At 52.5% G+C, this 27,882-nt stretch overlaps 2 protein-coding genes across 23 annotated transcripts in view; both read right to left on the bottom strand.

The window, feature by feature from the left end:
- The window catches only part of ASTN1 (astrotactin 1), a 221,150-nt gene extending 215,515 nt beyond the window's left edge, over nt 1-5,635 (bottom strand). For 14 of the 18 annotated variants that reach the window (XR_010611466.1, XR_010611468.1, XR_010611469.1 and 11 more), the window contains exons 1-2: nt 5,299-5,515; nt 4,797-4,860 (exon numbers count right to left, since the gene is read on the bottom strand). The gene's annotated coding sequence lies outside the window, so the exon portion shown is untranslated. The other 4 variants (XM_065674131.1, XM_065674137.1, XM_065674128.1 and 1 more) reach the window with 2 other exon arrangements.
- A 1,330-nt stretch (nt 5,636-6,965) lies between these two features.
- SEC16B (SEC16 homolog B, endoplasmic reticulum export factor) lies at nt 6,966-27,198 on the bottom strand. Of its 5 annotated transcripts, none has more exons than XM_065674110.1 (26): nt 27,111-27,198; nt 25,799-26,123; nt 24,575-24,681; nt 23,914-24,019; nt 23,683-23,797; nt 22,780-22,921; nt 22,284-22,441; nt 21,632-21,693; nt 20,247-20,382; nt 19,492-19,719; nt 18,839-18,936; nt 18,086-18,167; nt 17,852-17,969; nt 17,140-17,251; nt 16,790-16,895; nt 16,117-16,257; nt 13,180-13,293; nt 12,412-12,484; nt 9,970-10,218; nt 9,325-9,395; nt 8,837-8,971; nt 8,559-8,666; nt 7,712-7,793; nt 7,540-7,622; nt 7,371-7,448; nt 6,966-7,071 (listed from the first exon to the last, which is right to left on the bottom strand). In XM_065674110.1, the coding sequence occupies exons 2-26, from the start codon at nt 26,047-26,049 to the stop codon at nt 7,003-7,005; spliced, it is 3,024 nt and encodes a 1,007-aa protein (XP_065530182.1). In that variant the 5' UTR covers nt 26,050-26,123; nt 27,111-27,198; the 3' UTR covers nt 6,966-7,002. The 5 variants fall into 5 exon arrangements, with proteins under 5 accessions (XP_065530182.1, XP_065530186.1, XP_065530185.1 ...); XM_065674114.1 differs by having other exon boundaries at nt 7,371-7,439; XM_065674113.1 differs by having other exon boundaries at nt 7,540-7,619.
- Between the last annotated feature and the right edge of the window lie 684 nt (nt 27,199-27,882).

Raw genomic sequence — 27,882 nt, 5'->3', positions numbered from 1 at the left:
ATTTTGTTTTCAAAAGGAGTAAAATACTGCTGAAAACCTGGTGTGCTGCCGAGTCAAGGATTCTTCATCATCAGCACCTCGCCTTCAGAGTGCACACAGCACCGGCTGGTGTTTGCAAGAAAAAATGGGAAATGTCCTCTCCACGTATAGCTGTTACAAAGTGCTTCATCAGAATGGGAAACTGCTGGCAGTTTGGGCCCCTGCTGGCAGGGCCCAAAGCAGATTGGCTCACAGGCACAAACTGACAGGCATGGCCTATCTGATGGCCTTCATTCCCCGGCAAACCTAAAAAAGACCAGTTGCAGCTTTCTGTATACAAGGACGTTGTCTTGGTGTCACAATTTTCATACCATTAGAGCAAAGATGATGGGTCACAGAAACCAGATGTGTTTTGGTATTGAGCTTTAGGCCCTCAGCATCTCTGCAGAGGCCCAAAATAGAACCTAACCCTTTGCCACAAAAGCCAGTCCTCACGTCACTTGTTAGTGAAACCCAGGTTCACTTCCCAGCCACACACCCTCTGCAGACACCTCCACTAGATGGGACAACACATTAGCCTCAGAACACCATACCCTGTTTTACTTCAGTCCTAATCCAGTGCCGGCAAAGCTCACTGAGAAGTATAACAAAGCATCTCTTTCACCAGCACCTAAATAGAGCCTGCACACTCAAAGCTTTGAACTTGCCTATATAGCTCATGCAGCATTTCCACCGCAGAGAGAACATAGCGGCAAGACTTCACGCACTGACTTTACCCCTCCCTCACTGCAGCTGTGTGGTCCCAGGGGCCTTAATTAACCAGCATGTATTCTTGCAGGGAGCTGCTCTATAGGAACATTTACATGTTCAACTCCTTTGGACAAGTTCAGAGGCAGGCAGCTAATCCTCTCCCAGGTCTCAATGTCATATCAATTTCCTGTTCGAAGCTGAGCTCTCTCCATCAGGGTTTTTAAACTAATGAGATGTACCGAGGACTTCAACTCTGGGAATATCAAATGCAGAAGGATTCAATTTCATTCGATTTTCATGTGATCTTCCCATGGTAATTAACACCATACAGTATGTAACATCTCTTCATCCTACCACTAGATACAATCTCCACGGAAGACAAGCATGTCAAGAAAGGTGACACATCACCCTACACTGCCAAAACCTTCTAACAGTTGGAGTTTTTTTTCATTTTATCCCCTCTGCAAATACAATTCACATCCTCAAGGTAATATTCAGAGCTTTAAATCTCCAAGAGCAGTGGCATATGTCCCTCAGGGCTCACAGGTACAGCAGTCCCTCTTGTTTTTCACTCACACGGATTATTCTCTGACACATTGGTGCACAGGCACAGGCTCAGAGAACATTTTGTAGGTTTGTCTTTCCTACCATCATGAGAGGGCTAAGGATCTCCAGTGTGTCTGAGCAAAGATGAGGAATTGTGAAACCATTCTGTACCTTTCCCAAAGGCAGCCCTAGTCTTCCTGCCATGGCGAATGTGCCTTTTCCTCTTCCTTCTGCCGCAACCCTCCCAAGGCCATGCTAACCACATTGCAGAACTGATTAGCCAGTTCCTTGGGCACATGATACTCCTACACCAGCCATGCTCTTCTGTTTTTGGGTAGCTGGAGGGAAGGATCAGCCTTCTGATCTGTTCATACCTTGCTTACTGTAAAAGGAAGCCAGTTTGACCAGGGCTGCCAAGCATGGTGATAAGAACAGCCATTGGCTCCCACCTTTGGATTTCATCCTTAAGTGTTAAATGAAGAAGGTGAGCAACTTTGCAAAATGCAGGTAGACTTTAGGCCCTGAAGGCTTTCTACACTGCTAAGACACAGCTGCCTGCAGCAGCCATAAGCTTGGAGAGGACACAAGCCAACACCCGTCCTTTTTTAGACCTAAATGAGCTCAGCTGTGCCACATCAGGCAGGATCTGCAGGAAAGGCAATGGTCCTTTTGATCAGAGGATTTTGGAATGGTCCCTCTGTGTAGCAAAAGTCTGCACAGCAATATAGCATGATGCAAAAACCTAGTCAAGGGGCAATTCCTACAGGCATATGAAGGTTTTCAGGAAGGATGTATGTATTTTAATGCCCATTACTATAATCAGACACTGCCAAATTCCTGTGGCCCTGATCCAGCAGAAATTCACGCAGAAGGACTTTCCTTCTATGGCAAGGAAACACCCAAGGCAGGAAGGTAAGAAGATACTCCTTTAAGCACGAGCAGAGCAAGTGAAGTCTGTTCTACTCCAGGAGTGAAGCAGATTCATCTCCAGAGGTAAGAAAGTAAGAGCCAACAACTATCTACCACATACAGCTTAACCCTGGGCTCTCATTTCAGGAGCCACATAAGGGCTCAGAGCAAGATCTGGGGTCCTTTCTCCATATTAATCTTTTGAGGAACAACTTTGCTGCCATTCAAGCACAGATATTAAATATACACTGATTAAAGGCAGCATGCACTGTGTAATATATTCCAGATTAGTATGTAAAAAGCTTCATTTTTCCAAACCCAACTGTTTTATTTACAAGATCTCAGTTGTAATCCTGACTTTTCCACACAGGGTAACAGAATCTGGAAGGGACCTGCCTGGATTAATTCAGCAAAACCTCACTTCCTGCAGACTCAAATTTATGCTCTACCCTTATAACAGCCACCATCCCATACCTTACGGTGACTCCCACCCACTACCAGCAGCTCAAAGAGACCATTTTAATAGATGTTGCATTGCCTCTGCCCTTACCCCAATCCCAGCTCAGAGCCTTAGAACATCAGGTTCCATTAACCAGACCATTTGCCACCTGAAGTTGCAACCAACAAACTCTCCCATACCTGCAACACCCAAAACATCCTTGTGAATGCCTCCCCTGCTGATGCTCATGCTGTTGTGCAGAGCCAGCTTCAGAACAGCCAGTCTTATACTGCTGCGCCAGGAGCCTGCAAGTTCAAAGGCCTGAGCAGCACCTCAGAGCAGAGTTCATGAACACTTTATTATCACTCCATCACGGAGTTCCCCGCACTGCCCAGCAGCTCCAAATGAGCTCTCCACAGCCATGACAGCACCACAGGACCACCAAGGTTTCATTAATATTCATGTACCATTGACACTGGAGCAAGCAATGAAAGCTTGCTTTCTACAGTGTATCATTAAGCGAGGTGAAACAAGTGACCTTTTGAGACCAGCTGCGTCACAGATATCACCAGGAGCTGAAGGGACAGAGCCAGGGTCATCACCCAGCACTTCTTCTAATAAATAACAGTTCTAAATGAGCATGGCTTTGCCATGCTCAGAGGGACCCACATGAGACTGAAAGCATCTGGGAAGTGGATGCCTGAACCGCAGAGCCAGGCAAGGCAGTGCCTTCTTGCAGCAGCCGTTCCCGAGAGGCTGGGCAGCCGGTTGTGCCGTGCAGGGGGAAGTGAGGAAGCAAAGATCTCACCAGCAGATCAGGTGAGTGATTCTGAAACAAATCATGGTGTTAGGGCACAGTTAGTCCAGCTCAGTGGAAACACACACACCTCCCTTTACAAGCTGCTAGCATTTAGGAGCATCCCAGAGCTTCCTCAAAGCATGCCAGCTCAGAGTATTCAGCAGAGAGCTCCCCCAGGCAGCAGTTAACAACACTCCACATAGCAGAGACCTGATCTCGAATTACAGACCCTAATTGCTGCTATCAGTCAGAGTAACAATTAGCATCAGGTTTATGCATTTCCAGTGTTCTCAGGAGAGGATGCAGAAGGAAAAGAGAGCCTTAGCCCCAGTTTACCTCGAGTTCACTGGGAGGCCACAAGAAAGTCAAACTTCACAGGCACCCAGGTTACCCAGGATATTCACCACCTCTGAAACAACCAAAGCCGCACAGAAAAAAGCTCCTCCAACCCTCCTAGTCCAAGCAGCCAGCCATCCCACCTCTACATTTCCATAGAAATAAGCTAACAGAAGATCACATCTCACCAAAACCGAGATGCCCTCCCTGCTGTGAGAAGCCACCGTCACCCATAGTCTCTCTTCTTTTAGCTCCTCCACTGAAGACTGATACCCAACTCACACACATTGTATGTGCACAAGACAAGGTTGATTCAGCCTCTTCACTCTTCTATGACTCTGGATCTCCATAACCCCATGATACTGGGACTGAATAGTGCAACAGGCCACACGCAAGCAAGGAAATTCCCATACCCCCACATCCATGGCTGCACACTGAGCTGCCTATAAGGCGCTTTGCAGCATGCTATTTCAAAAAACTTTGGTTCGTGTTTCCTTATAACTTCTGGGGGACCCCAAGAACAGAGTCAGAAATTAAGGATATGCAGGGTGATCCCAAACCCACGAGGTTTCTAAAAGCACTTGACAGATCTGCAAACTTCTACAAGCAGGAACTCGTCTGTGCTTATCATTTCCCTCCAAAAAAGAGGTTGCCTGAGGAACAGGAGAGACCATGTTCAATCGCATAAATGTTTAATGCCCAAGGTGAGAGGTACATACTGCTCAGCCCCTTTAAACTAACTCAGGAGACTAGAGGACAGCAAAAAGCATAAAGCCAAGATGGCAATATATTCACCCCCACAGAAGGTCGCCCCACAAGCGCTGCTACTCAAATCATCCTACAGCTGTGACTAAGGGACATAAGGGTGTATGGGCACAAGGCTACAGCAAACAGAGCTGTGAGGGCACCCAGCAGTTACAGCCCCAGTGCAGCCTGGTGGTCCTCCTACCCACACCCAGAGGCAGAAGGATCCCAGGACTAAAAGCTCCATCCCCAGGAAACCCACTGGAATTGCGTGCTGCAATCAGCCAGACTTACCCTGCGCAGCATCCCAGGCTTGGCCGGTCACTTCCACCTGTGCATCCCTGTGAGCCAAACGGCCCTGGAAGGAGGGAGGGCATGGTGAGCAGCTCTCAGGGTGTGTTTGCAGTGCCTGCCCAGCCAGAAGCCCTGAGTTTGCACTGCCCTCAACAGCCTTTCTTAAAAAGCAAACAGCCCCAGCACTCCAGATACTCATACTTCTGGAAGCATTTTAAAGTCAGACACCTACATGCTTGCTCACTGCCCCAGTGCTCATAGCACACACACACCCCCCGCCCCCGGCCAGCAGGGACCTAGGCCCACAGCCTGCTGTGAGCGGGTCTTGGCCCCACAGCCCGTGAGGAGCGGGCTCTGGCCCTACAGTCTGCTGCAAACAGGCCTTGGCCTCCGAGCCTGTCACGATGGGGCCACAGCACCACAACCTGCAGGTCCCAGCCACACAGCCTGCCACAAGCAGGTCTTGGCCCCGCAGCCCATCAAAGGCGGGCCTAAAGCTCACATTGTCACAAGCAGGTCTTAGCCCGACGGCCCAGCACACGGGGGCCGGGCCCCGCAGCCTGCGGCAAGCGGGCCGCGGCCCCACCCGTTATCACAAGGAGGGCCCCGGCCCCATCGCCTGTCACGGGTGGGCCCGGTCCCCGCAGCCCTGCGGCAGCCGGCCCGCCGCCGCGAGGCCGCGGATCACCTCCCACACGGGGAAGCGGCGAGGAAACCCCAGCTCCACCTCCGGCGAAGGGGCGGGTGCTCATTAACATGCAGCGCGGTGCGCGCTGGGTAGCGCGGCGCTCACCCTGAGCTAGAAGCGGAGCAGGCGCCGGTGCGTATATACCCGCGGCGGGGCGGGTTGGTGCGTCCGGGGGAAGCTCACCGCCGAGGCCACGCACTGGGTGCGCGTCACCCCGGCCCCGCCTCGGGGAAGGTCTGAGAGAAGGGCCGCGCGCGGCTCCAGCAGAGCCCCGCCCGCGACGGGCGGGTGAGCCACCAGCAAGGGGGGGCGCCGCGAGGGCCGGCCCGGGCAGGAGAAGCCGAGCAGGGTCCGGGGCGGGTCCTGCCCCCCCGGCACCCCCGGCGGATGCTCATGGCCCCGCGGTGCTTTGAGACAGACTCACGGCCGGCGCTTGCTGAGTCCAATGGGTGAGGTGGGGCACCGCCCTACAACCCAATTCAGACTACTCTCCCCCGGACACCCTTTTCTGCCCCACTGTTTTAACTCGCCCGACACACACACAACTGATGGCAGAGGCTGGGCAAGCAACCGGACAACACTGGGCTTTATTTCATCTCCTGCACTGCCACAGAGAGGTGCTTGCCCATCCCATGCAGCACAGAGCCTCCCCATAGCTCAGGCACCTCTGCAAACACGTCAGAATGGCAATGTCAAAAATGCTCCTCACATCAGAAAAGAGGTTGCTATTACCATCCTTCTCTAAGGAAAAGGACCACCTTTCAGCCCCCTGACAGCCAGCCTGAGCCCCAGGCGGGTTTGCAGGATATCCCTGCCACGAGCTTCAGAAACAAACCAGCTCCCATCAGCCATCGACCCCTTACCCACCCTGGGAGCATGGCTGCGAGCTGGCGAGGTTTCAGCAAGGCTCACCTGCCTGTTTCCTCTCCCACCTTTGCCACAAGCATTACCGTCACTAGCAGCCACACAGGAGGCACAAATGCGGGGACAGGAGACACCTGAGGTTACCTCATCCATCTGCCAACGCACAAGAAAGCCCCATGTGCCCATGTTTGTCTGATTTGCGCCTGCAGATCTCCAAGGGGAACATTTCACAGCCTCCCAGGACTGTCCTGATGTTTAACATCCTTACACCTAAAGGGGTTTTCCCTTAGTATCTATGGAAAATCTTCCCTGCTGCAAACCGAGCCTCCCTATTGCTGCTCCCGCGGAAGCTGTGGGGACAGTCAGGCACCACCCCCTGAAAAACAGCCTCCTGCGTGCCAGAGGGCTGTCATCACATTCCCCATCCTCCCCCAGCAGATCTTGCCTATAAAAAACAACCTCACGGCCTCTTCAGAGGTCATTTCCCCCTCAATCTCTTACCACCCCTGCTCTTCTCTTCCACACTTGCTCCAATTTGGCCCTGTCTCCCAGTGCAGCATCCCAGCGGGGACACTGTGCCCAGCCCAGACCCGCTTCACAAATAATCACAGACACCATTTTGGTTCGCAATGGTCACTGCTGTTGATTTCTGCCTCACAGCGGGTTGGGGTAGCGCCACTGGGAAAGCAGCCTGGGTTGGGTGGGTCGGGAGGCAGTGATGAACTGGGAAGAGAAAGATACGGTGTTAGGGAGGGGTGTACCTGAAAATGTGGAGCTGCTGTCCTCAGGATGTAGCCACCAGCATCACACACACACAGCACACACACCCCCTTTCCCTTCTCTTCACACACCTCCCTGTCACTGCCCTCCCCCAGTTCATTATCTTGTAAGTCAAACTCTTACCCAGGGCTGGTCCCCCCTGCATCCCCATCCCATTGCAGACTGCTTGCAATCTGCATCATCCAAAAAGCCAGGAGTCACCCTCAGCCCTGTCCAGCAACACCTTAGAAGGATGCTCTCACCTGGGAGACCTGGAGAGGGTTGAACAGGGGGACTGCCCCCACTGGTGGTGGATGTTTGTGGAACCCAGTCTGGAGAGGGTGAAGGGAAAGAAAATTAACATACAGAGGTGTCCTGGACACCTCTTTTCCTCCCCCCCAACACACACAAATACCTCTGTCTTCTCCTTACCTGCTCTCCTGCTGACTCCCATGATCCTTTCATCTCAATGGACAGCGGAGTGACAGCAAAAGCATTTTCACCTTGCAACCCTGCTGGAGCATGCGACAATTGCAGTACTTGAGAAAAGCAGCTTCTAAAAAGCTGACAGGGACAGGGACAAGGGGACCCATGTGGCATTTACCAGGGTTTCTGGAGGAAGGCTGAGCCGAAGGGGCTGTCCAAGCTGCAAGAGGGGTGTCGGATGGGAATGGTGATGTCTGTTCCTGAAACCACATCCACCCATGTAAAGCAGAAGCTCCTTGCATGCTGAGAAGACTTCTGCACCAGATACCACACCACATTTTCAGGGTACCACTCAGCAGGATGGGGTACCCCAAGAGCTACAGGCAACCAAGCTAAGGAGGGGCTACAGGGTCAGGGCAGTCACAGCCTAAACCACCTGGAGAGGTGAAAATTAGGCAGGAGGCTGGACACCAAGGCTGTGTACAGTGCAAGGGGCCATCAGTGTCCATGGGCCGTACTCTGCTCCTCATCTCCTGCTGGTTTTGGAAGAATATCACGTTTTCTGCTCCAGGACTGCAGTCAGGGATGTCACCCTGAGGACTCAGCCAGGACTGGGATAACCATGCATGGCTGCTTCCCCCTCTCTGCTGTGCTTCCAATTAAAGAGGTTTTCCTTCCCTTCAGCTCCTAAAACCTGCCCAAGCCATGCCTCTTGCAGCTGCTGCTTTCTGCTCCAGCGGAGGGCAAGCAGTCTCCACAGAGTTTGCCAAGTGCTCAGAGGACCTCCCGGATCAAAAAGGTTTCGTAAATTTACAATTATTATTAATCAAGGATTAACTTCCAGGCTAAAAGGGCTCCTGCTCCTGCTCTTGTTCCCACATAGAGCAGCTACGGCCATCAAGAGCAGTGCGATGGCACAGCCCAGCCACCTGCACAAGGATAAAGTGGGTAATGGTGGAGCCTTGCCACCCATCCTCATGGCTGTACCCTGTTACTTAGGGACCAGACAGCTGTTTGTCTCCTACCTGCAGTTCCAGTGTGGGGGAGTCTGGCGGAGTCTCAGACACATCTCTGGGAGAGGTTTCCTTGGTGGGCTTCGACCGAAACCAGCCAAACCACCTGAATCCAGAGTTCTGGGAAGTGGAGGTAGTCACCAAGGAAAACAGTGGAAATGGATGAGAAATGGAGGATGCCGTGGCCTGCCAGCAGCAGGCACTATTCCACCAGAGGCAGGGCAGACACCAGACATCAGAGGCCGACAAGCTCAGAGCATGAGGCTTCATATCAGCTCTGGCATGCTCACCTTGTCCTCATCCAGCTTCAGTGCCTCTGCTGATGCCAGCTCTTCAGCAGTATCCTCGGCCACGCTCTCTGAGGAAGGCCGGCTGTCATCTTCCAAGGACGCAGTGGAGCTCTCCGAGACAGTCCGAGCCCTTGCCTTTAACCCCCCCCCGGCATTGGAAATGCAGCTGCCATGTGGTGTTCCCAGAGGAGCCACCCCAAAGCACTATTAGGGTGCTGCCAGGATTCCACCATGCCAGACTTAAATAGCATCCCTAGGGACCTCTGCATCCCTTACACAGCTGATGGGGAGAAGTAGCACCCACAGCAGGGTGCAGCAGGCAGCCCCAGAGGCAGGAGGCTGCGGAGGACTACCCTAATCCATCACACAATACAGCTGGCACCATGATGGGGAGTTTTGAGAGTTAAGTGAGTGGAAGGATAAGCCAGCAAGTCCCACATCCCCCCAGAGTTCCCAGTGGGATGGTCTCTCTGACTCCTCTGCCTCACCTGCACTGTTGGGAGGGATGACTGCACCCCCTCAGGGGACAGCAGGGCACCCAAGGGCTCCCCAGCTTCTCCTGTGGAACAGAGGGAAGGACAGTCAGGGTTTGACCAGAACTGCTCCTGCCATGTCTATCAGAGGCATTTTCAGTGCTGTTATCATCCCACCCCAGAACAAGGCTGCGTGGCCAAGATGCTCCCCCTGACCAGGAGATGTAAAAGGCCTTTCTGGTCCCTGTCAGCCCCAGGGAGGAAGTCACAAGGGTGCACCAGTGCCTCTCAAACCTGGCGTGTACTGCTGGATGGGAACCTGGTTTTCCATCCAGCAGGGAAGCAGCAGCACTGCCAACAACCCACAGGTGTCCTCCTTGCTGCTTTGGGCAGGATGGCCTAAAAATGAAGGCCCACCTGCCCAGGGCGGCCAGCGCTGCTGGATTTGGTTTGCATGCACAGCACTGGGGCAAGCATGGCTTCCCATCTGAGACAAGGTTGGAGGGAAATGAAGTGCTGGGTGAAGGCAGTGCTAGCAGGGAGCAGCAGGTGAAGTGACACACGTGCCATAAGGGATCACACATCCCTGAGGGACACACCGTGCCCCTGCTGCTAACTGGGGCAGGCATTTGTGCAGAGAAACAAGGCTGGAGCCCTTACCTGCTGGTGGCGGTGCCTGTAGAGGGGGCTCAGCAAAAACGGCTCCCAGAGGGGTGGCTGTCCCTGGGTCCAGCACTGGGGGCTGCAGCTCCTGCCCAATGCTGAGCAGTGGTGATGCTGTGTCCTGAGCAGGTGCCAAAGGGCAGAGGGACACATCCTCTTGGGAGCTGGATCCCTGGGGTGGCACAGGCTGGTACTGGTCGTGCTGGTAGCCTTTGCTCTGGGGAAGCTCGTGGCCAGGCTCTTCATCTGCAAAAAGTGTTTGCTCCAGAGTTTATAATTTCATTGGGTCATTGCACAGAATTCTCCCCTTTTCCTTTATACATCAGCGGGAGTCAGGGAGGTGAGAAGGGATCGCGGGGACCTTAAAAGGGTGAGGGATGAGGTAGGGCACAGCACAGGAGCAGGGACCCTTCAGAGGCTTCGGGTAAGGTGGGCTGTGAAAGACAGGGCTGGGGTGGAGAGCTGCGACCTCCTGGGAACATGCCTGAGGTTGCCAATGAACTTAGAAGGGGAATGTTATGGAAGCAAAGAAGCTAAGCACAAGCAGCATGTGCCAGAACTTCAAAGGAGCCTCCAAGCCTTTTCGTCCACTCCTGCTGCACACCCCAAGTAGAAAAGAAAATTCATCAGGAAGCCTTCATTCCTGCTCCACAGGAGCAACCACGGACGAGTTCCTTGCTTTGGGCAGATTTATTCAGAGTTGGGTTGGTTGGGGTTTTTTTGTTTGAAAGGTAGGTTGAGCAAGTGGGGCTTGTTTTATTTAATACACACATTACTCTACCTGGTTTTAGTCACAGTGCAGGCAGCACACTGCTGTTGGTCCCAGGTTTGTGTCCTGCTTGGTCCAGCTCTGCAGCCTCCAGCCAGGAGCATGCTGGGCACTGGAGAGTTTCTCTTTTATCACCATGGAATATGGCAAGGCAGGACCCAGACCCCGTAGGTCTGAGCCTGGAGACAGACTAATGACACCTCTTGGATGCGGTGCTATAAAACCCTTTGCTTTGCCTGCTGACATTGCCTCCAGCCTGCTCAGGATTGGCTTCACACCCATGAGCTGCTCCCTCACAGCCTGGAGATGCTCGAGATCCACAGGGAGGAGGCTGGATGCTCAACTCCACACTACCTGGCAAGCTCAGCCAGAAAAAGTCAGAGGCCAACCCACGCTGTAAGGATGGATGGGGAGGTTACTGTGACCACACAGATCTCAGCTTAGCACCTTGTTTTGGACTTTGTCTTTCCAAGATGGATGAATTCAGTACCAAGTGAGCTTTCTCTGCATACAGTTCCCTCAGACAGTGACTCTGGATGGCCTTCTCGATGAACAAAAGGACAAAACATTGGGAGAGCAAGCTGCAGAGACCACATAGAGCAGATCTGGTCCCTCAGAGAAGCCATCCCATCGTATCTGTGACTTTTTTCCAGGGAAGGATGATCATAGCCTCAGCCTTTGATAGCAGCAGAAGGCAATCAGGATTGATGATCCCTTTTACTGCCTGGGAGAGCTCTTTGAAGAGGAATTTGGAAGCAGCAGGGAAAGCTGATAGGAAGAAATGGCTTGGGGGATTTTTGTCATGTTTTATCCTGTCTGCAACAGCCTTTCTTCACCCATCGGTGCCAGTGTTCCCAGCAGAAAGCTGTATCTAAGCAGCTGTGAGGAGCAGTGGGGCTGTGCTGGGGTCTCCTGCTGATAGAAGTGGCTGTGAAGCAACACTGATGGGTCACCAGCCCCCGAACTTCTTGATGGGACAACCCCATGGGTGTGCTGCCTGCCCAGCTAGGAAAGGAAAGCTCTCCAGCCCTTTACTTGACAGTCACCCAGGGGAAGCTCATGTCCTTGATCTTGATGTCTCTTGACCCTCTGGGTGGACTGTGGCTGGAGTGGACTCTTGGGGTCAACCAAGAGGCAAGGCAAAGGGATGAAAAGGGAAGGGGAAATGCAGCAGCTTTGGCAGCAGGCATGCTGCAGCCCGACACAGAAGGGCGAGCTCCTTCCCAAATCTTTCACTCTGCCAGTGTGAAATCCCCTTAGTTCAGCTCCAATTTGCACCCTCAGAGGACTGCCTGGGAACAAGGCTGCCTCCCCCGGGGCTCAGCCCGCAGGCACATGCTGAATGCTGCCCACCCCCAGCCCCCATTCTCCTCTCATGGCACCAGCAGGGACTCCTGAAGCTGCAGGAATCATGCCCAATTACGCAGACTTTGTATGGAGGGCACAGGCATCAACCCCTCTGTTTGCAGCCCACCCCTGGCAGCCCCACACTGCAAGGGTGCATGCAGGCAGGAGCAAACTTTGGAGTCCTGGGGGATGTAAGGAGGAAGGAGTAGCTGCTGAGAAATGCTCCAGGGAGCAGGGAGCTGCCTTCCAGGCCGTGGCAGCACAACTCCACATGCACAGAAGCACAGTGTGGTGACTGCAACCTGCTGCTTCATTTTCTTTACCTGCCATCATTGCAGCAGCACAGAAGAGCCCTGGCTGAGTGGGTGACACGTCCAGTGGGAGGTCATCTTCCACCTGCAAGGAGTCAGAGGGAAAACGTGATAAAACAGACAGAGAAAAAGATGGCACAGGTCAGACTAAGGAAACCACAAAGCCAATATAAAGGAAAGCATGATGGTTGTGGGTCTGGGGCTTATGACCCACCCCAGGCTGCAGGAGCCCAGGTTACAGGTGAGATCTGTACCAGCATGGTCACAGATCTTTCCCAGCAAGTGAAGGGGGCTGCACTGCTACCCTGCTGAGAGCCAGCAGGAGAGAAACTGGAGACAGAAAAGGTCACAAAACCGAAAGCAAACAAGAAACCTGAACCAAGAACATTAATCCAAGAACCAGACCAAAAAAACATACCTGCAAGGTGGTGCCCCACCAGCGTCATCTGCAATACCCCCACTACAAAGATCCCATCATTCACCCACCAGCCCAACCGCCCTTCGTGAGCCAAGAAAAGGTGTGCTTTGCCCCATGAAGACTCTGCAGCCCTCACTGCCCACACCCTCAGGTGCTGCAACCCCCTGGTCCTGCTGAAGTTGCAGGTTCCACAGCAGAGGCCACACCTCTGAGCTTACAAGCCAAGCAGAAAGGCATCTGGGCAGCAACAGAAGTCAAACTTCCATACCCATCCCCTTGATGCAGGGCCGAGGAGGAGGATGCTCCTGCAGACAAACTATAACACAGACTGGCTGCCCCACAGCATCCCCGCTCCTCCTTACCTCCCACTCCCGGCAGCAGTCGCGGAGCTGTACCAGCCAGTCAGGCTCCAGCATCTGGTCCTGCTCTGGCATCTCCAGGAGCAGAGGGTCAGAGAGCTTCAGCCTCTCGGCCAGCTGCAGAGCCAGGAGGGCAACAACACTCGTCATGCATTTCAGCTCCACAGGGAAGAGACCGACCCTTGCAGCAACTGCACATGACTGAGCACACAGGCTCAGGGGAAAACAGCACCAGAGCCACACTTCATAATATGGGGGTAAAAGTAACACTAGCCTCTTGTGCAAGATTTATTTCATCTCCTGCATTGCTACGGAGAGCTGCTGTAGCAGATAAACCTGCCAGCAGGGCTACCTCAGACACCTCCACAAAGATGTCAGGATGCCAAAGATGCTCTTCACATCACATCACAGAGGCAGGTTACTGTTACCATCCTTTTCTCCTCCGAGGAAAAGGACCACCTTTCAGCCCCCTGACAGCCAGCCTGAGCCCCAGGCGGGTTTGCAGGATATCCCTGCCACGAGCTTCAGAAACAGACCAGCTCCCATCAGCCATCGACCCCTTACCCACCCTGGGAGCATGGCTGCGAGCTGGCGAGGTTTCAGCAAGGCTCACCTGCCTGTTTCCTCTCCCACCTTTGCAACAAGCATTACCGTCACTAGCAGCCACACAGGAGACACAAATGCGGGGACAGGAGACACCTGAGGTTACCTCATCCATCTGCCAACGCACAAGAAAGCCCCATGTGCCCATGTTTGTCTGATTTGCGCCTGCAGATCTCCAAGGGGAACATTTCACAGCCTCCCAGGACTGTCCTGATGTTTAACATCCTTACACCTAAAGGGGTTTTCCCTTAGTATCTATGGAAAATCTTCCCTGCTGCAAACCGAGCCTCCCTATTGCTGCTCCCGCGGAAGCTGTGGGGACAGTCAGGCACCACCCCCTGAAAAACAGCCTCCTGCGTGCCAGAGGGCTGTCATCACATTCCCCATCCTCCCCCAGCAGATCTTGCCTATAAAAAACAACCTCACAGCCTCTTCAGAGGTCATTTCCCCCTCAATCTCTTACCACCCCTGCTCTTCTCTTCCACACTTGCTCCAATTTGGCCCTGTCTCCCAGTGCAGCATCCCAGCGGGGCCACTGTGCCCAGCCCAGACCCCTGAGGCCTGAGCATGAGGGGTTATCACATCGGTGTCTCACACATGCCGTTCTTGTTCTCATAGCCCAAAACAACATTATAACATTAGGTTTGTTTCTTTTTCTGCAACAGCATCCTGTTATGTCGCTGCTCAGTATTTTTTCCATGCTCCACTATCTCCCCCAGGTTCCTCTCTGCAGTATTGCTGCTGCATGTTTAATTTCTCCTGCAAGAGAGGGGCCCGTGCTGGATGGCTTCAGCCATCTCAATGACATGGGGCTCCAGCAGCTGTTGTCAACGCAGCAAGAAGCTCTTCTGGGGTGACCCACCCCACCAGCCCAGGGTGAAATGGAGGGCTCCCTGCAGAGCTAAATCCCAGTCTGGGGAAATTGCTTAGATAAGGATGCAGTTTAAGACAGCTGGATGACGGGAGATGACACTTAAAGCACCGTTCTACATCTGAGCCTTTACTGAATTTTCTCTTACTGGTATCAACCCACTTCTTTGGTGTTTATCAAGCTCCCTCACACTCATTTACCTTCTATGCTTCTATGATTTAAGGCAGCCACATGTTCCTATTCCCAAAGTTTTTAAAACAAAGTCCAAACCAGCACAAAACACTTCCCAGTTCCAGAAGGTTACAGCAAGACAAGACCCACGCAGTCAGAGCCCAGCTTGAGACAGAGGCTGGCCACAGAAAACAGAGTAACCCAGCGCACAGCCAGGAGCTTGCACGACCTAGAGATGCACTGTCCCATCTCTTTGCAAACACACATGCATTCATCCTAAATCAATTGCAGGAAAGAGGAAATTATAAGCATGATTACTCCTAAACGGGGGGAATGTTTAATCCAAAAGCTAATGTGCACTTTGATCCAATATTAATGAACCAGCACCTGGTTGTATATCGTCCCCAGCTTCAAAAGAGGGGAAGTCTTAATCAAACACTAATGTGTATCATAATTTGTAACACAGTCTAAAACATCAAAGACAAGAGCATCTACGAATGCACTAGTTTTTCAGATGAAAGTGTTTTCTCCCAGGAGAAGCATTATCCCCAGCAGAACAGCAGATCCGAGAGGCTGTTAGGCAGTAAATAGGTTTCAGTGATAAGGGGGCTGTGTGAGGCAAGCTTTGGGCGATTTCTGCAGCACCTGCTTCAGAAGGGCATCCTTGCTGCCCCTTATCTCACAGCACCATGGCTTTTGTCCCCTTCCCGACAGAGGAAGGCTCCAAGCAGCCTCAGCACTGCCCTGGTGATGTGCACGGAGCAGGCAGACCTGCTCTCCCGAGAGCCCAGCCTGCTCCGGGAAAGCTGGGACACTTTGCTTCACCCCTCCCAGCCCCAGCACCCTGCTCATGAAGCGGAAGAGCTGGGCTCAGTGCTACAAGCTGGGACATGCTTCTATTCACTGTGAACCCAAAAGAGCCCCTGGCAGGTAAATGGAATTGTGGGATGGTGCTGGAGGGGAAATGTGAAACACTCACATTTCAGCTTCTCAAGTCTGTGCCATTTATAAGTTCAAAAAGCCTCTCCAGAATACAAAACTTCCTTTGCTTCCAAATAACTCTGCTCCTGCTTGGCAGTCAACACAATTCCTTTGGTTCTATCCCAGATCCATAGGTATGAGAGGCACCATGGAGGTGTTGGCCTTGCTGTGTTCCATACACAGCAAACCCTGGGGGGCCGCTCAGAGCTGCCAAGCACCCCCAACCATGGGAAACTCCAAGGATGCTTCCCACCACACCAGGTCCTGAATATGGATCATATCCTGCCAAGAATGCAGTGGGGTACAAGGCTCACCTTCATCACTTGCTGGGCCAGGACAGGATGGCTGGATGGATCCTGGCTTAGGAGCACAGTGGCAATCTGCTCACAGTATTGCAGAGCCTGGGCTGGGAGTCCATAGTCAGCCAAGAGAGAGGCATAGAGGAGCTTGTATACCTTGCGAGAGGGAAACAGAACGGATATATGAGGGTAGGAGATGCTCACAGGCATGGGCACCCTCTGCCACGGCACATCATCCCAGCATGACTCAGCATCACAGTTCTCATCACCCAGAGGTCATCTGCAACTTGGCATCCCCATATGGCCATCCAGCCTCATCCAGCTCCCCAAACCACAGCACTGTCACAAGGCCAGCCCAGCCCAGAGCCAGCAAACAGGCAGTGGGGGAAAGACACCAGCCTACCATCTCATTTATTCACCCGATCTGTGCAGTGCCTGAGATAGCAGCAGACTTATTTGCAATACGAAAAGCCTATCCATTACCCCAGAAAGCAGGAAAGCAACCAGACCTGGGCAAGCACTGATCAAACACACCATGACCCAAATTCTGGAGGAACCCCTTGGCCAGGGCACCAGCAAGGAGACAAGCCTTGAAAAGCAGCCTGAATCCCTGGCTTCAGAGAGATGGATGCATGTTTTGGGGCAGGTCTGAGCTGCTGCACCAGATGTGTTTGTGAATCTCCACTACCTGGAAGGCGAGCAGGAAGGATTCAGGCTGCCGTAGCCGCTGGCAGTACTCAAAGATTTCCGTCCGCTGAATGGCCTCCATTCTGGCAAACTGGGCAAACCCCTGCCTGCAGAGGAGAGGGACAGGTTCAACAAGGAGGAGCAGAGCTCTCTTCCCAGGCAGCACCATAAACAGATTCACAGCTCCTCCGTTTGTGCCAGCCTGCAGCTGGAGAAGCCCAGAGCAAAGTTCACATTAACAGCAGTAAATCCACAAACAGGGATTGGTTTTGCATAAAAGTGAGATCCCGGGGATGAGGAGAAGGTGGGATATGTCCCTTGGGTGAAAGCACCACCTCCTGGCTCACTCACCTGTGGCTGCTGCCCAGCAGAACCATGCGGTCTGCCTTCACCCCGAAGTAACCAAAGGAGATATCTGCCATCAGGTAGCAGAAATGAGCTGCTTCAACTGATCCCTTGCCAGCTGGATGGGAGATAAAACGACAAACACTTAGTCCTGAGAGGTCACCGTGTGGCCAGCATTGCTTTCAGGCCTCCAAGCTCACTGAAAACCCAATCCCAATCACCCCACTTTTCTTCCCTGTTCACGCAGACCTGGACCCCTCCCTTCTCCCTGCTTTTCATCTGTATTCCTCAATGGCTGGTTTCTGCACCTAGGAGGTGTTTCGTTTCAGTGGTAGAACCAGGGGAGCCTGACCAGGCACCAGCTCCAGCTTCAGCTCTGTAGGGCGTCATTATTAGCACGAAACCCTTGAGAGTTCCCACCACCAGGAGTACATCTCAGTCCCTGCAGTTACATATGCCTTCCCCAGAGCCAGCTGTTCCAGTCATCCCCAAAAGAGCAGTTAATGGATATACCTGAGCCTGACTTATCTGCCAGAACAAAGGGCAGTGGGATCCATCAACACCTCATCCCTGCTATTGCACAGGTACAGGCATGCACACTTCATCTCGGCACCAATGCACATCCATGCCAGCATGGACAGGCACAGCAACATTGCAGGTGCCCACCCGCTATCACATGACAGCAGGAACATAACTGCTCACAACAGCCTGGGCTCACCCAAAGTGTCTCCCATGGTGACGATGGCTCGGTGGTTCAGCTCCGTGTCTCCAACCTTGTTGGACAGCAGCACAGCCAGGTGAGGCCTCCAGTCTCCCCACGTGCCATCTCCACAGCACTGGAGGGAAACAAGAGGGGAGCGAAGGTGAACAGAGATGGTCACCACAAGGTGGATGTCGCAGGTAGGTCACAGCATAGGGTACACAGGCTGGGGCCAGCCTTTTGCTCACAGACCAGCGCTGCCTGAGGGATTCTTCCTGACATGAGCTGGAAGAGGGTCTGCAGGGGGTCACTGGTGACCAGCGTGCTGGTGAACCTGTGAAGAGACAATGGAGATAGGGCTGCTGTGCTGGGACCCCAAACCCTCATTCACCTTCAAGGGCATGTCCCAAATGCCCCAGGAAAGCAGTGTCCTGAGGGGCTTCCTGGAGAAGGGGGAAAGGATCAACAGCCCACCAAGCTGATTAGCTGCATTACCTTCAGAGCAGGCAAGTCCCCAAGGCAACACTGGATAAAACCTCCGTGTAAGTATTCGGTTTGCACAAGACAGAAAATGTCTGCTTAACTCTCCCTGAAGGGATCAACCCGATCCAGACTAAGTACATTAATTCCACCAGAAAACAGTCATACAAGTGGGACGAACAGCTCAGACTAGGCTGGATCATGGTGAAGATGGCTCAGCTCTCCCTATCCCAATGGCTTTTACTAGAGCAGCAAGGGCAAAGCCAAAGACTCAGAATAAATCCACCCTACATCTCCAGGAAATGCCTTTCCTTCTGCTTTCCAGCTCCTGCTTGGTTTCTCCCATCCATTAGGAAGCCCATCAGAATGGATGCCCTGTCCCCACTTTGCCCCCTTTGAAAGGGTCAGCTGAAATCAGTGATTTTTTTAATTCAGTGCACTGAGGCTAAAGGTACCCAGAGGGATAACAGGTTTGGCAGAGCGAGTCACAGAGCATTGTACCTTACTTTAGCTGCTCCAACTTACCCAGAGAGCACCCAGCTGTAGGTCCGAGGGTCCATCTTGCTGGAGAGGAAGAGGGCATGTCCCCAGAGATGATTTCTCATGGCCCAGACTAGAGCATCCTACAGACAAAGTAGAAACAAAAAAAGGGATTGCACTAACTCTGCTCCCCTGCCTTCCTCTGCTGCTCACCCAGCTCAGAAAATAGCTCCGATAACTGCTCTGGCTTTAACTAGTACCCTCCAAAAGACTCTTCTGAGTTCACAAAAGCCCCTTTATCTTTCTACCACAGCAAGAACTGGGACCTTCATAGAAGTATTGTCTTTACTGGATTTCCAGGTCTGTGCTGCCTGTTAACTATCAGCGTCATCACTGATAGTGATGCATCCATCCCCCTCTCTCTCTGTGGCCTTTGATACCCCTTGAGATCACATAGCTGCAATTAAACCCACAGTGCTGGTAGAAGTCTCTACATCTTGTCTTCATTAAAGGCCCCATCCCAATTCCCAATGGTAGGGAAATCACTGCCATAAGCCCCGTTGTACAAACACAACTTGAAGGGCTGATCCCACAACCAAGAAGGCACCTCTTCACCAGCCTTCCCTTTAAAACTGTCTGATGAGGCCAAAAAGACCAAGAAAAAAAGCCTTTTGTCCTGGATCCCACTCACCACTTACTTTCTTCCTGCCATAGTAGAGGAGCTTGGTGAACTTCTCCACTATCTGTGCCTGTGTCTCCACAACAGGAGGGATGTCCCCTGTGATGAGGTCCAGTGTCCCCGTCTGACGCGACATCCATTCGTCATCTGTCAGGCCTATCAGGTTTGCTGCAGGGTTTTGCCTCTTGTACTTCTGGCGCCTGCAGTCTTCCATCAGCAGCTCAGCTGTGTCTGAGCCCACCATGGACTGCAAAAGGGAAGGGGAGGAGTGAGACTGCCCCACAAGTAAAGGCTGATGGCTCTTGCAGTCTGACAACCTTACATTTGTACGCTCATCCTAGCACATCTCCCTAACAAGACCAGCCCTGGCCACCAGCACACACTTTTGAAGGACAAAAGATTCAGCACAACTAGCAAGGCCTTCATAAGACTTGCTCTGAAGCCACAGATTAGATTGGGTGGATTTCATTGGGTTAAGGGAATAATCCCCTTTCGAGCATAAGCACTGGCTCCTCAATGAAGGTAGCACCAGTCCTTCTCACAGCTGCTATAGCATTGGGTTGTTGGTAGTTCACAAGGATGAAAAGCAGTCACAGAGAAGGGCTTGCTCCAGCTACCCAGGCAGTATCAAACTGATTGACTGTACTATGGGATTGGGTGGGGTTTAAGGTATATCGCCCCTAAAAACAGCAACTGGATCAAGCGGCATCTAGGGGGTATAACTTGTCTCACCTCCAAGATCAAAAGTGTCAGCCCCTTCCACGGGACACCTACCCCATTCTGCCGGCAGAGAAGGACCAGGAGTTTCCAGAGAAGACATGAATCTCTGCCTCTCTGTGTTGAGAGATCACAGCTTGTGGCTATCTTCTGCTGGCAAAATGTCATCACGTCCACCTTGTGCAGATCTTCCCTACAGCAGCAAAGAGAGGCATCAACAGAAACCCAAGGCAGAGGCATCAACAGAAACCCAAGGCATAGCAATCTAGGACATGAGACTCAACATGTCCCCAGGTTCACTAATGGGGATGCCAAAGATTCAAAGTGACAGATGGAGATCTCCAGTGCCAATGACGACACACCACATTGGCCACACCAAGCTCAAAAATGCTTAAATGTTACAATGATTATGACTCTGTAGACTTCTGTTTCAGGGAATCAGAGTGCATCTCTACCCTCCTGATATTTTCATCCATTCATCTACAAAGAACCTCAGTTTTGCTTTGCTGTGTTGCTGTTACAGCCACGGATGCCCAAGGCTGCAGGAGCAGGCACACATACAGGCAGTATCTTTTATTTAACAGGCATAGTATAGAGAGAAAGACATGCTTGTGACCATATAATCCCTTTGGGTATGAAACAGAAGCAGAAACCTTTAAGCTATGTGCAAGCCAGGCAGAGCTGCTCTCTTACAATAAAATAAACAGACCATTGGAAAGAGAAGGTGGCTGAGATCAGCCAGGGTAGAGGGACTGGGGATTGAGATGCTGATCCTGACTCAATCACACCAACATATCATATAGAGATTCCCCAAATCCCATTTGGCACAAATGGTAGCCTCTAGGTCTTGTACCCAGCTTCTGGGCATAAGCAGCTTTTAGCTCAGTAAATGGCTTTCCTTCTTCTGCACACTCCTTTTCTCTCCTTCTTTGGTTGAGTGGCCAGAAGACACACTGGTGTAACCAGTACGGTACAGAGGCAACCTGATGCAACGCACCATGATTCATCCCCAGGCTCACACTGGATGAAGATGCATACTGAGTCTGCCCTTGCTGTGTTCAGCAGTCCTGGGGGACAAAAACTTTAGGAAAAGCTAAATCACGGGCTGACCCAGAGCTTTTGACATCCAAAGAAAACTCCCAAAAATCAGTCTTCTGGGACATGAGTACAAAATAAGGTCAGACATGCAAACCACACTGAGCCCACACTCTGAATATTCAAAACCACCCCCATCTCCCACAATACAAACCAACCTACACCACAGCAAAGGGGCTGGGCTCCCACTCTGAACCTACTCTTGGCCTTTGCAGATATCTTGGTATCATGGGGACCTTAAAGCCTGCCTTGAGCTCCTGTCTCCTCACAAAGGAGAGATGCTCCCAGGCCAGCCATGCCAGCACAGCCTGGAAGCCACAGCTCCTGGACTTGCCTATGCAGCATACCTGGCCAGGGGCCCCGGGAAGGCCTGTAGTTCCTCCAGCTCTTTTGTGCCATGAAGGACAACCTATAACACAAGAGCAAATTCGGCAGCTGGACTTCAGCAATCTGACCAGCCACAGCTGGGCTAGCTGAAAGTCAATGCTTGCGCCAAGATTCAACAGTGCTGGTGAACCCACTCTCTGTGCTGTTCTAAGATAACCCCAGAGCATAGACCCTAAACCATCACATGGACACCAGTGCTAAGGTCCAGGAAAAAAATGCCTATTGGATGGCATCTGTCCGCTTTGGGAGGCAAAATAGGAGACTGAGGGTATGGATATGGCTTCTGTATTGAAGCAGCTCAGAAAGATGAGTAGAATTATCCTTCAAAGAGGTATGGACCACATCTGTACCTCACTGTGAACGGGTCACAGATGACAAGGGTTACAGAACTGAAAGAGCAGGACGCAGGACCCAGAGGCTGAAAGCAATGCTCAGGCACAGGCTGACACAATGCAGGGCCTTTATGTGGGCTGGAGAGAAGATGACTGCAGGGGATGAGAAGGTTACTAAGGAGGCTGTTTGGGTGAGAACAGTGTTTGCATCCCTCACGGTGAATGGAGTCATTCCCGCAAGGGGACAGAGGACAGTTTGGGGTGACAGGCTGTGACATACCTCCAGGCTGTGTAGCTCAACAAGGGCTAGCTGCCCCTTGGCAGCGTGGTGGGGACACACCAGCACCAGCTGGCCTCCGGCTCCAAAGCACACCACCGTGTGTGGCACTGAGAACTTGAGGGGTACCACTGGGGCTGGGGTGGACACCAAGGGCCTGCCTGCAATGACACACAGGCCACTGTGAGTCCCCTCACCCTGACCCCACACCACCCCCACTATGAAGGACATAACCAGGTCCCAACCTAGTCCCCCAACTTAAGTGACCTTCCACTGACTACCCCCATGCTAGAACTGACCTCTAAAGCAGGAGGCATGCATGGCATCTCCTGCACCTACCATAGAAGTGCCACTGGACAATGGACCTGCCCTGCAGCCCTAAAGTCATGAGTTGTGCCTGCACAACATCCTCCTGAAAAGGACCAAGCTGCCTAATGCCAGCCATTTATTTCTTTGCTCTCCCATTGTCAGAGGGGGCCAGGGCCCCATCACACCTCACCTGCTTGTGCCAGGCCCCAGGTCCCTGAAAGAGCAGGATCATAGTGGTCAGCACCATCACAGATGTACTGGCTGAGCTCATAGCCGCTGGAGCTGAGCCCCGACTCACGGTACTGCAGGAGCAGGCTGGGCTGGTCTGATGGCTGCAAGGAAAGGAGAAAACACAAACCTGGCTGAGAAACTGGGGACACCGCTGCTTTTCTGCTCCCAGACAGGCTCAGCTGCGCCATGGAAGTGCCCAGCGGAGGAAGCACAGCACAGCCGGTTCCCATCTGAGCAGGTCACACCCTTCAGCATCTTAGGTTCATCATAGCACTTTCATCATAGCACATCAGATTTTTATCATACCCAACGGCTTTTATAATAACTGACATGAGCCACCAACCTAGCCCAATAGCTTTCCTAGCCATAGCACAGACTCCTCAAGACAGCCAGCAGATGGGGCTTGGGAACTCACAAAGTATTGCCCAGGAGCAAAACCACAGCAGCTCTGATTTGGCCTCTTCATTTACTCTCGGCAAAGCAGTGGTCAGGACATAAGTGTGATGGGGCAGGACTTGGTGGACAGAGCCAGCAATGATACACAGCTTGCAGCTACCTGGGAAGGATGCAGAAGAGCATCCCACCAAGCCTGGATTTCTGTCCTGCTCTTGGACATATGCAGGAGTGCTGTACAATGCCATACCTGGTGGAGCAACAGCGCAGCATATGGAGAGTTCACAAATGCCAATAACCCATGATAACAATCCCCAGAGATTGTTAGGCAATGAGTGTAACATAGCAAAGCTGCTCTTTTCTACTCGGCTTCTTTCCCAGCTGAAGGAGGGACACAGCGACTGCTCCCAAAAATCTCTTTGAGATCCCCAAGTGCTTTGCCATCCACCCCTACCCAACTTGAGGTTACCTCTTGGGGCTGGCCACCAGCCTCCCCCAAATCACCGCTGTGGGTTTCTCCCCCTGCCCTCTCCTTCCTGGCAGCCAAGGTGTAGCTCTCGTCATAGGAGTCGCGGGTCTGCTTCCTGCAGGCAGGCAGAAGGAGACACCCTGAAGGTCAGAGGGTTTGTGACCAGTCGCAGACCTGCTGATTTTGCAGCAGATTGTTGTGCTGGGAGATGCCCAGACTGCCCACCCTTACCTGTCTGGCCCTGGGGAGCTTGCGGCCAGGTTGGGGTGGTAACCCTTGTAGTAGTGCTGGTCCTGGTAATTGGTACTTTTGCCGTAATGCTCCCTCTGTCTCAGGTCTAGAGAGGGAATCAAGATTTAGTGTTGCCCATCCAGAGCTGCAAGCCATAATGAAGTTGCAAAAGAAAAGTAATGAGTCAGGCAATTTGCCGTGCACACCCCATTTGCTTCCAAATTAGCCCAACACATTGGAGGTATGATAAAGCCTCGTACGCATTTGCCAACACAGCATGGACGTCCTTTCCTCTTCCCTCCCCTCCCTTTTCTTCGGTCCAGAAACTCCAGAAAGAGCAAAAATGAGGCCTTAGACAACATGATCACAAAGCACCATGAGCACTGAGTTCAGCCTGGAACCAGGAATGACACAGGGTTTTAACCATGAAGATCAAGATCAAACACCCCCTTGAGTGCACCCAGTTCCTGCTCACGTTTCCCAAATGCAAACTGAAGGCAGTGCTGCATGGGGAGAGCAGCAGCAGTGACCCAGTAGTGCGGGCACAGGAAAGCCCTGGAGAGGTGCAAGCCCTGGAAGAACCACCCGTTCTGGAGAAAGCATTGCCTCTTCTCCTGCAACAAGCTGCCTCCGTCTGCAGACCCAAAGGATAAGCCCCTACCTCTGTCACCCTGCCAGGCCACTGGCTGCCACTGGTAGCTTCGGTAGGTGAAATCATCCCCATAGCTGGCTGCTGGATACTGCCAGTGGGGGTCTTCATATCCTTGCCTGAAACACAACACAGCATACTTACTGTGAGAAAGAAAGGGCGCCACTGCAGGCTCTAGAAAACATTAAGGATTAGAACTAGACTTTTGGAGGCAGAAAATGATGGAAATACAGTGAGGTACCCCTGCCCAGGTACCCCTGCCCAGGTACCCTGATCAGCAGCAGAAACTGGTCCGGCATCCCTCCTGGAAGGAGCAGCAGAAGGTTTAGATACTCTCCCACCCGGCTCCATAAGAAAGCTGTGCACTGCAGTTTCAGGTGATGCCCACTTTCAGCTCAGTGGTGTGGACTTGTCGTGGGGATCAGCTCTCACCCATATTTTAGGAGACATCCCCAAAAGCACCTTCTCTGCCAAGCTCTGGAGCCACCATGTCTGTTGCACAGCCCAGCAGGACTCCCTCTGCACTGGAGCCCAGCTGAAGCCACTCAGCTCTCACATACCTTAGGTCTTTCACAACTGACAGTGACCTGGTGAGCCCCATGCAGCACCCCACTTCCCAGTGTGAGTATCATACAACCTCAGCGCAAAACCCTGCATATCCGCACCATAACTCTCTGAGGGCAATAACTCAGGCAAATCATCCCAAATTTGCTGGAGCACTCAAAGCCATTTCTCAGCGCTGAGAGCATCATCTAACCCACATTTTATCCTTCCATCCTCCGCTGTTTCAGCAGCTGAGCTTGCAAGCTGCCTTTAGCTCCTATATACCATTTATATTTTTATTGTTCACCTTGTGCTTCGTAAAAATGAAATTTATTTAATCAAACCTTCAAGAAAAATGCACCTCAGGACTAAGATGAAGCCTGTAAAACTGCAACCACGGAAGTCACAGCTGTAGGAAGAAATCTACTATCCAGGCTTAAATATAGAAGTCTATACAACTACTATCTATCCAGGCTTAAATATAGAAGTCACCAGCTACTTAATAGCTGGACATCACCTATTCACACACTGCGTCCCCAAGGCTGCTCTCTATGTTGCCGGTGCAGTTCCAAGGGCAGGACCCATATCACAAGCCCCCACATTTCAGTGGTGAAATGGCCACATCTCATTGTAAGAAGGTTTAGAACAGGAAGGGGGCTCAGCAGGAACATGGCTGGGTTGTGCAGCTCTCACCTGGAGTAGGGCCTGCTGGGGTAGCTGCCTTCATAGCGCTCAGCCCGGGCAGCCAGCCTGCCAGCATCTCTGCGGGGTGGGTGGCCAGGGGGGTGACCCGCATCCCAGGAGCCGGGCCGAGGCCGGGGCGCTGTGCGGAGACCCCCTCTCCTGGTCTGCAGTGGGGGGCCATGGTGCGCCTCTCCCCATGCCCCCCGCGCTGCCTGCCTCTCCCGGGGCTGGGGCGGCCGGGCAGGGGCCTGGGGGTCCATCACGATCTTGCCGGTGGGATCCTCTGCAGTTTTGGGGTGGAAGCAGAGATTAGGTCCAAAATGTCCTTAGTGGCCTGCAAGCAATGAAGTCACAGCGCAGTTGATACACAGCTTTTCACCTCCGCTGTAGGCCCCCCATGAAGCTCGCCACCTACTCTGCTTCTGGGAGCCTGCTGGAAACCCAGCATCCTTCCCAGAATTCCCAGAGGCAAGGAAAAGCCATCTCCACATCTGCCTGAAGTTGAAGTGCCCCTTGAAACACCAGGATGAAATGGTCCATTCTGAAAGCAAGAGGCATCCAGCTGTCCCCGGAGCAAGAGGCAGCACCCTCGTGCACCCCCAGCCAGCCCTTGCAAAGCACCACCACTCACAGCCTCCCCAGCAGGTGAGAAATCAGCTTTACCTCTGTGACAAGGCAGTGAAACCCCACGTTATGTGTTGCAGGGAAAGGGATATTGGCAAGACACAGGCAGGACAGGGAGAATTATTCTCACATAAATAAATAGGGCAGAGGCAGGGAGAAATGGAGCTTTGTTCACGTGTGCTATGAGGTGGGGTGGAAACAGGGGTTTCCTCCTGCCTTGCAGCTCCAGCAAGAATATAACAGTTCAAGAGGACATTAGATTCACTTACAATGGTCCCATGTAGAAGAGGAAACCCTAATGACAGCCCAGGGCAACACATGGGTGAAGCCCCAGCTGCCATGGAAGCCCCCCATGTTCTTCTTGCAGCATCGGCACACAAACCACCACCACCACCCCCCCAAAGGCTCACAAACCTCCCCAACACAGGCAGATGCCATCGGAACCCCTTTGTCACCCCATCACATTCAAAGTTTAAGGTACTCTGGGGTAATTTCAGGGCTGGGGAAGACACTCGGGTCTGAACAGAGGCAGCTCAGTTTTTACGCCTTTCAGGTGAAAACAGGGTTAAATCCTTGCTCTAAACACCCCCATGCACAAGCACCCTGGCACCCACCATTTTGGTCCCACAGAGGCCCCCCCCTAATTTCCAGCTAGGGGCTCCCACCACTGTCCACCCCCCGCAGCAGCCAAACACACCTGATCGGATGCCGCTGGGGCCCTCCTTCCGCTCCCCAAGCCCTGCTGCCAAAGTCCACTGCCACATGGGCCACGGGCAAAGGGCAGCCTCCGCTCCTCCAGCACACACCGACCCACTGGCCCTGCTCCTGGGGCGTTTGCACGGCTGTTTGCATCCCTAAGGGTCACCCTCTCCATCACTTGTCTCTCATCACCCAGGAGAGGGAGCACACAGCTCCCCCCAGCTCAAAAACACCCACATATTTCTGTGTGTTTTTTAATGCCATAAGTATCCTCTTCTATATATCCTCACACTTCCTAAATTACAATAAAGGCTGCTAGCTGAGTTGTTGGTTTAATCCAGACTCAGCCACAGCTCAAGCAAATAGCATCTGTTCTGCTGGCCACTGCCTGGGGCAGAATTCAGGCAGGATGGAGCTGGAGCCCACCCCAGCAATGCCTCATCCAAGTCTTTATAGTGCAATAATAATGGACTCACTCTATAAGCAACCAAGAATTTCTGCCTGGATAGCCTCTCCCAACCTCCCCCAGGCACCTTAAAAACCAAAAAAGAGGAGTAAATTACATCAAATGGCATCAGAAAGCTGCAGTAAAACCTACATATAAGATCCAGCATCTTCCACCTCACAGCCTAGCAATATACCTTCTTCTCCCCCTTCTCCAGGGAAAACATGCATGGTTTCCTAACCCCCAAAGCCTCCATTTGCTGCCTCCACTGAAGCCAGATTTCAGCCCTAGGGTAGCACAGAGGAGCATGGGACGACCAGCAGAA

Source organism: Lathamus discolor, chromosome 3 (genome assembly GCF_037157495.1).
Source record: "Lathamus discolor isolate bLatDis1 chromosome 3, bLatDis1.hap1, whole genome shotgun sequence".
Classification (NCBI taxonomy): domain Eukaryota; kingdom Metazoa; phylum Chordata; class Aves; order Psittaciformes; family Psittacidae; genus Lathamus; species Lathamus discolor.
The sequence above is the reverse complement of the archived record's forward strand: the minus strand, read 5'-3'. Positions and strand labels throughout refer to the sequence as shown.